The 9,380-nt window shown below is 35.2% G+C and overlaps 1 protein-coding gene across 1 annotated transcript; it reads left to right on the top strand.

Annotated features, from left to right (window-relative positions):
- Positions 1-2,898: 2,898 nt before the first annotated feature.
- Positions 2,899-9,153, top strand: LOC147902721 (patatin-like protein 1). Its single transcript, XM_087373931.1, has 8 exons — positions 2,899-3,033; positions 3,127-3,308; positions 3,417-3,588; positions 3,779-3,940; positions 4,060-4,137; positions 8,094-8,315; positions 8,464-8,639; positions 9,096-9,153. The coding sequence occupies exons 1-8, from the start codon at positions 2,899-2,901 to the stop codon at positions 9,151-9,153; spliced, it is 1,185 nt and encodes a 394-aa protein (XP_087230057.1).
- The last annotated feature ends 227 nt before the right edge of the window (positions 9,154-9,380 follow it).

Here is a 9,380-nt window from a genome sequence, read left to right as displayed (position 1 = left end):
AGGTAAAAAAATTTGTCACCTCAGAATCTACTTTAATGATTAAAAAAAAAAATGGAATGTATAATCTGATATTTTTTCCATGATACTATGAGATTTTGTAGTTGATATAACTTATCTAACCAAGTGGTAGCTAGTTTTATATGTCCATATCCTTTGTTTTCAAACCAAGTGCAAGAAAATTATCATTCATGAATTGTGCAACATAGACTTGGTACCTTTAAATAAATTAGTATTTCTATTTTTAAAAAATGGCCCTCAAATTTTAAACTTGTAAACATAAGCTACCTTGTAAGTAGTTATAATAAATTTAGGTGGCTCTCTCAATATTGCATAACATAGAATCATAATTTACAAGGATTGAATTATTTTAAGTCTAGTAGTGTTATTTATTGATATTGGTTGCTATTTGACAATAAAAGCAAATGTGTAAGCCAATAAGAGATACCATTAAGAAACCAATTTGTATCCATAATGAAAATATATGTGTAGCCTTATATTATCTAGAAAGGAATTTGAGTGTACCCATTCATAACTTGCTTGCTCTAAGAATTTTTATAAAACATAGTTCTCATAACTAGGTCACATGTTTTGTATTTGATTGCACAATTGGTTTTGTAAGATAGACATTAGGGATTCATAGGAGGAATATGTTTAGAGGTTGAGAAAATGGAAACCTTTGATCAAGCAAAGAAAAGGTCTAAGAATGTCAAAGAATATAATGTCCTTGTGACTAGGTCTCTTGTTTTATTTATTCACATATTCAAACTCATGAGCTAAACATAAGTTTATATGCATTTAAGGAAATGAGTTCTGAATTTATGAATATGAGGAAATAGAAAGAAAAGGTTTAACCGCTTCCATCATATGATTCATCCCAAAGGAGTATCAAAAGGAAGCCAAAGTCCCCCTTTTCTTGAAAGAAACATCAAAAGGAAGCCCCCATTTCTTGAAAGAAACATCTTGATGATCTACTTCTAATTATGTTAGTATGGTATTAAGTCCCTATTTTCATAGGCATATAGGTGTCTTACTACCAACTCTTGTCTTTTGTCACTCTTCTTGGATAAGCAATATGATTGAAAATGAATAAGCAAGATTCTACATATAAATAAATACCATGAAACTTTGAAAGTGATTACAACATTGATTAAGTTTCCTCGTCACAATACTAGGTTGATAATTTCTCATATCAAGCATGTTCGTAATTCTTGTTTATCTCAAGAATTGTCTTAAATGTCATGGGAACCATCTTTAGCCCATTGCCAATTTGATATGTTGAGATTGTTTGCATCATCAAATTAATGCAAGTTCGTTGACTATAGATTTAGCATTAAACTTATAATATATTCCAATAGACTTGTATTGTTTTGCATGAGGTACATATTTTTATTTTTTCAATGAGTTCCTATTAGAAAAAAATGATGGCAATCAACACATGGCATATCTTTGTAAACTATAATATAATAGGGTAGTCACATCGCTATGTCCTATATGTACATAATGCAACGGGCTAAATATGACACAAGAGCCAAGGACATAGCATGCACTTCTTTTAAAATGAGTTTCAAACCAAGATGCATTCAACAATGGCTTGGCGGCTCTTCAAAGTGTAATTCCCTAAGAGAAAAAATGGAAAATTTTAAAAAGATGCACATGGAATTCAAAATAGCAAGCATTCTAACTACACTTCAACCCACCTCAAAATGGATGGATCAACCCATCTTCTTTCTAATCCTTGATCCCCCACCAATCTTAGCATTGAGCTCGTTACTAAAGTTGATGTCCCCAATCCCATAAATGTAATAATATCCAGGAATGGTGGTGCTTAGGCCCAAGCATTCAATAGCTTAGTGTGCATCACATTGCACATTTGTGCTTGATAAGATGGGTACTAATAGTGAGTTCATGACCCTTGACCTTCTCTTACTAAATCGGGGCACTTTTGAAAACATTGTAGCCTATTGTCAGTTATGCATAATCCACGGGCCTAGACAAACCCTTCTTATTGCTAATGTATACCCATCAAGCCATTCGGAGGCTGATTTGCATTTAGCCATGGAGAATATTTGGCTATTAAGGAAGCAATATTAGGTTTAAGTAAAGTGGACATGTATACTATTAAGAAAGTATTAGCTTTTAAGTTAAGTGGAGAGGTATACTACAGGTGGCAAATAACGCTGTAAAATTAATAATATGGCATATAATTCTTTTTTGCGAGAAAAATAAAATTTGCAGTAAAAAAATCATATTTAAATTAATCAGCAAGTCAAACGTGAACGACTGCATGTCTAATAAGTTTATGCGTGCACACAACCTCGATACCAAGTCTGTTATATTCACGTCTGCATGCAGGCATGGTCGGTCGATGCGTATTACGCTCAATCGCTTCCATCACCTCCACAATTGCCCATCCACCTCAATTGCGACGTGTAATCTTCATATTTTCTGCATGGATTTCGTATGGATCCCCTCGTCTCAAGACTGAATCCATCCACCTAACCCACGACGTAATTTCTTTTCATGTGAATTACCCAACTTCCGATGACAATTCTAAATTGCTCTCCCCCTTTCACCGAATCTCCGGCTGTGTTTCTTTTCTTTCCCAGACTGCGTTCTTTAATCGCATTTTATTTCGCGTGTACGTCCTGCCTTTCTATTCTCCAATAAAAATAAGTATGCACACTTATGTTTATTGGAGAACAGAAAGGCAGGACGTACACGCGAGATAATATGCGATTTAATTTTAAAAAGAAATAATTAAAAATAAAAATACGTATGCGGCATCAACAATCTCTGCTTGTTTTCTAGTATAAATCTCCATTGTAGGCGGCATAATTAATCACATCCTGCTTGTTAGCTAGACTCCGTTTACGATTGGAACGAATTTCTACCGACGAAATGGCGCGATCCTACGCGACCAGAAACTTCGACATCCCAGCTGGAAAGAGAACCACAATTCTCAGTATTGACGGAGGCGGAATACGCGGGATCATTCCTGTGAAAATGTTACAGTTCTTAGAGGAACAACTCCAGGTAGGCTTCATTAATTTGTATGACTGCTTCCCCGTCGTACCGTATATGCAGAAATGGAGCAAAAGCGTCTCATTTATTCGGCTGGTTGAGCAGGACCTTGAAGGGCCAGACGCGAGATTAGCTGATTATTTTGATGTCATAGCTGGAACTAGCACCGGTGGACTGATCGCAGGAATGCTCACTGTACCGGACGAGAATAGGCGTCCTCATTTCAGGGCACAAGATGCAATGACGTTCTATACGGAGGATGCCAAAAATATTTTCGTGAGGAGGTCGTAATGCTTTTCACTTGCCCTGAGTGTTTTGTTGAAATCCAAATCGAGAATCTCTCTCGGGCCTATTGATTGTTTCCTCCCTAAATTTTACACTTTTTTTGTGATCAGGGGGATCCCCTTCCTTTCCCAATTACTAGGTCCAAAGTATTCAGCGGATGGGCTGGAAAATTTGCTGCGAAAAAATTTCGAAGATCTCAATATGCAGGACACGGTCACTGAATTGATCATTCCCACGTTCGACATAAAGAAAATGGAGCCAGTTTTCTTCTCAACATCTGAGGTTCATCTTCTGACTAGTTGATTCACTTCACTGCTTCAGTTAATGAAGTTATACTTCGAAGGTGGTGGACAAAAAAAAGAGTTGCTGGTTGAGGGTCCCTGTTAGCTGAACATGCCTTACACAGGATACGATACTAGAATCTTTCACTGGATCACTGCTAATATATAAGGATGTAATGCTTTTTGGGCAGGCCAGGGAGAATCCTTCCAAAAATGCCTACGTGCGGGACGTTCTGAGGGGGACTTCAGCGGCCCCGCTGTACTTTCCTCCAGTCGAATTCCATACGACAGACTCCAAAGGAGAGTCAAGGACCTATAATCTCGTGGATGGTGGAGTTGCTCTGAATAACCCGGTAACGTTTTCTTTCCTCCAGGCCCAAAGAAGTATCTTGTCTCTGCCTAGCATGTTGAAACGCTGAGGATGCCAAATTAATGAAGATTTCCCGGAATTGACAAACCGATTTGAATGCAGACATACCATTCCATCATCCATGTTCTGAAGGAGAGCTTCCAGAAGCACAACCCCTTAGACAAACACATGGAACATCAGGTAAGAATGAAACTAAGGATAAATCTGGATATGACATTGAGAAGTTTTCATCACGTCAGGAATGAAGCTTTAATGTAGAAAACACAAGAACAATTTTGAACATAAAAGAGAAGCAAACAATAAAGACGATAGATATATTATAGTACTATTGTCTTCAAGTATTAGTCACATACGGATATATAAAAACGGTCCCTAATTATATAAAGATGAAGATTTACTGTTCACATAAGTCTCCTCTCCAAGATAGGTCCCCAGATAGTAGGCGTGGGTGTGTCACTAAAAAAAAAAAACAAGAAGATAGGTGAGGACGAGTGTTTTTGCTCCACGATAGCAAGGAGCCATAGTATGGACACTCTGAAGACCCATTGAGAGTAGTCCTCCATGTATCCACATAGTATTGGGCTCCATCCCCATCCAATCTCAAAAAGCATATCCTAGACTTGAGCAAGCAACCTGGGGGGTCACTAAGAAATATGTAAGATAGCACGTGTGATCAATGGAAAGGGTTTTACATTTTTATGGAGTTACATAAAATATACATACATAAGTGGTTTATTAATTTAAAAAGTGAAAATTTTCATACATAAGGGATACTTTAATCATCTCAACATTTAGAGAAGGGGTGTATATAGGTTTTAAAAATTCTGTAGGTAGGGGTTTTTTTAAATATCCCTTGATCGAGAATGTGCTATATTGGGTTTCTACATAGTGGTCACCTCGGGGCAGGGAAATTGATTCGCATAAAGAAAATGAGGCTAAGTGCAAGCTAGGCCAATGTGAAGACATATAACTATCTAGATACAAACCCCTTCTTCGAAAGATGTAAGGATAAAAAATTTGTCGTAATATCCTTATATATAGATCTTGACCTGAACTTTTGGGAATTTCCACTTAAGACGATGGGCACTATTGCAAAGGACCCATGTAAATCTCATTAACAAGATGCACCTCTTTACATGAGGGAGGAATATAAATAGAACACCACTTGGAGAAAAAATTAGGGATAATTTAAACCCAATAGTGAATTTAAAGGGTTCTTCAAGTTGGGATGGAAAATATTTAGAGCTTCAAATTTATAAATTCACAAAAAACTACACTTGTGCTAATATTTAGAGCCCAAATTTGATGAATTCGCCCTGAAAATGGTAGCATGGATAATATTTGTAACCCTACATGGGGGATTATCTCAAGGGTTCACTATTTGTGAATCCATTAATGTATCACATGCATTCATGGCTTGATTTAAAAGTCCGTTATCTGTGAAAACCTACTATCTTACATGTTTATAGAGTGACCATCCCATCTTTGTGTGTATGTGTGTGTGCAAAAACATAAAAGTTGTGTCATGTTTAAATGATTGAAATGAATACATATACTCTAATTGTAGAATGAGTCTTTATATGGCCACATTCTGATAAAGCATTTAGTTAGGTATTATAGGTTTCAATAAAAATTCTTGCATCAATATCATCGTGTTCATGTTATTAATAGAAGTGGTGCACCTTGTTTCTACAAGTTCTTATTATGAACTTTACCTTATAATAGACGTGTTGGATTTTATTTTTAGACAAGGAATTGAAAAATTTCTTCAATCACTACAAACTCAATTGAAACAACCTATTATTTTTCAAGGGGTACATGGATTTCAGCACTACCTATGATATTCATTCTAACACTTTTATTTATTGATTGATGTAATTTTTTAACTACCTAGACTCCCACATTAGGGACCGCTTTGCCCATGTAGCTTACCTTCATGTATCAATCATTTCTCTATCGTGATTTATGGAGCAAAGAAAAGCCACATGGATATGTAGTCTTGCCACCATCCGAGCATACCTAACTGAACATCCCATTCAAACCCTAAGAAATATTTGACATGAGCCAATGTTCTAAATTCAAGAGAAAGAGAATAAGATCTTGTCTAAAATTTCTTGATATCTTTCCTTCCCCCTTTCTTTTAGAATGGCTTTTACTACAAAACTCCCAAGTTTCTAAGGTAGGGAGAAAACAATGTCACACTTTAGGAATGCATCCAAATAGGAGGGCCATAAATTAATGCTCAAAGAGTTCCAACTAAGTTGGAAAATTTTGCGAAATGCTAGCAAAACATGGGAAAATCATTTAGTTAAGGAAGGAATTCAAGGAGACCAATAACACCACATTGCAATTATCACAATTTACTATCTCATCAAATGCTATTCATAACAGTTTACTTTGGAGGACTTGTACCAACAAAAAAGAGATTTATGCAATATACATTTTTTTAAAATGGATTATTTGTATGATTTATCTTTCCTATGGACTAGAAACTCATCATGCAAACAAAAAAAATTAAATCAACTTGTGTAAATTTGTCCTACCTATTTCCACTTTTCCTCATAGGGCTTTAAACTTTTTTAAATAAATAATGCAACATGGGCTTCCAATTTTAAGCCTTTTAACTCTCTTATGATTTGATACAAAACTACTAGAGATCCACGAGAGATCCACTAAATCTATTTGTCACAACTAGCTCTATCCGCAAAACATTTGTTATCAATTCTTTATATGTCTGATTGAGACAATCAAAGGAAACACATTAACATAAATTAGGGAAATAAGATCAAATGGTCTAATTTTTTTGCACTCTAGCTTTTTAACGCAAAGATATTGATCTTGTATTAATTTGATAAAGTTTACTAAACTATTTGTAAGGAACCATTGAAACTATGTTTTTAGCTGGGTCTAATCCAATTGCATGAATCCAATTGCATGACATGCTCATAATTGAATATTCTCATGTAGGAACATCTACCTACTCGGACATTTAGTGCACAACACATGAATATTGACTTTTGTAAAAAGAAAACACAAAACTATGCTCAACACACCAAGACTATTATAATTCTAATAGTATTTATTACATGAAGCTTATTATTAGTTCAAGTGAAAGACATAGAATACCTCCTATCTTCTTGGCACAAAAATTTGGAGAGATACAAATGGTATTATGGTGATATAAGGTCATTACATTTAGATAGTTGTAAATTTTCTATGCATGCATGATTGCATTCCCATAGAATCAAACATAAAATTTTTGGCTTAAGAAAGGTCACCATATAAAAATCCTCAATAATACAAATAGCTTATTGGTAGTTTGACTTACCACTCTAGACATTTCATGCCAAGTCATGTTCTATGCCAATAGATGCAGAATCCCGGGGAAAGGCTTATCTAGATGCAACTAGCTCAAGTATCTCCTCGGGGGGGACACTAAGTATAAACCCTCTATATCATGTGCGTTCAAGGCCTATTTTTAAAATCCCTTATTAGTAATTTTTTCATTAATAAAATGTACCCCTTTTCTATACAAATCTGTAAAAATTTTCCAAAACTATTTTAAATAGTCCCTTATCTATATTTATTTCTGTAAATTTTAGAAATAAAAAATATCCTTCTATTGAACTCACGTGATAGGGTTACATATAATGAGTGACCCCCCCGCGAGTATCTCCATGGTACATGGGGATTATGGACTTAGATATGACATATCCACATATTAGATATGTAGAATCCCAAGGAAGACTTATCTAGATGCAACTAGCTCAAGTATGTCCATAATACATGGAATTATAGACTTAGATTTGATAGATCCACATATTAGACCTCTATGTTTTTACTTGATGGGGATCGGGTTGGTAGTGGATGATACAAAGGTGTAATGTGTGTGTGTGTATGTGTGCATATAGGCGTGTGCATGCACGAACACGTGCATGTGTGTGTGCGTGCGTGTGTGCATGTGTGTGTGTGTACTCTATGTGTGTGTTTGTGTGTGTGTGTATGTGGGAGGGAGAGAGAGAGAGAGAGACACACACACACACAGATGAAAATATAATTTAATAATAATAAAGTATATCAAGATGCATACAAGTAAATTACAAAACTAACATGTTTATGTATTGTTTATGTAGGAGCTTTATCATAGCCTTTTAGTCCTATCCCTTGGTACAGGCACTATTGCAGAATCTTATGATACTAAACAAGTCTCAAATTGGGGAATTTTATCATGGATACTAAACAATGGGAGAGTTCCCATCCTAGACATGGTAATGGAAGGTAGTGCAGATGTGGTGGACTACAATCTCTCAGTAGTATTTGAAACTCTTCAATGTCCACAAAATTATCTTCGCATTCAGGTAATTATCTAGGGGATGCCACTCAAATTTCATCATTTAGATTTATGTATAGTGAATTCATTACAATTTAAGTATTGTCAATGTTGATTTCCATGCATGAATAGGATCTCTTCATTATTATTTGTATGTCATGTTATTTTTTGTATAGGTACTGGATCTTTTAGGCCATTTATCAAGCATTGATGATGTCACACCACAAAACTTGGAAAACCTTATGGACATTGGTGATAAATTATTAGATACGATAGTGACAACTCCAGACATAGACAGTGGGAAGTCTATTCCACGACCTCATCGAGGGACAAATAGAGAGGCCCTCACAAGGTTTGTAATAAGTATGATGTATCACTTTTTGTTTCCTTTACAAATGAGGTTTGAAATAATCATAAAGTCCTTAAAAAAATTGTTACTCAAGAAACTTGGGTGGGATAGAAAACTCTGTAGTGCATTCCGCAAGAGGGATTTTTTAACACCACTTTCCATATAAAGATTACACATACATAATAAGTCCTTTACTTCTCTATTTTTAATCTAAAAAGTACACATATGCAAAGTGGTGGAGCCTTGAATTCTTGTATCAAGAACTTTTTTATTCCCCCCCACCACTCCACAATCTCACACCAGACATAAAATTTTTAGAGCTTCATGTATATTTTTGTCTCTAGTTTTATAATTCAATATCATGCAGTTTTAAAATGTTTAAATAGTGGATTTGAGAGTCATTAAGGTCCTATTCATATTCTAATGCAATGCACATTTTCATGTTCTTTATTTGTAAAGGTTGGCAAATGAGCTAGTTGCTGAGCGTTGTGCAAGGGCCACCATTAGACAAGATTGAAAGGTAATTATTAAGTTCCATACATTTGTTACACTATCATAGATGGATTTGGAAAAAGCTATGCTAAGACTATGCTAGAGAATGGGATAGTCAATTGCTCTAGTAAATGGCATCATCATTAATGACTTCAACATGGATTATTGTCGTATCATTTTTTCATATTGAACATACTGTTACATATTAAATAGTCCTTTCATAGAGATTGTTTGAAAATGCATCTGAGATGT

The sequence above is a fragment of the Dipteris shenzhenensis genome, chromosome 4, assembly GCF_047967505.1.
Source record: "Dipteris shenzhenensis isolate YYH24624 ecotype China chromosome 4, Dip_SZ_1.0, whole genome shotgun sequence".
In the NCBI taxonomy this organism is placed as follows: domain Eukaryota; kingdom Viridiplantae; phylum Streptophyta; class Polypodiopsida; order Gleicheniales; family Dipteridaceae; genus Dipteris; species Dipteris shenzhenensis.
Note: the sequence above shows the minus strand (reverse complement) of the source record. Positions and strands in the feature narration are given on the sequence as shown.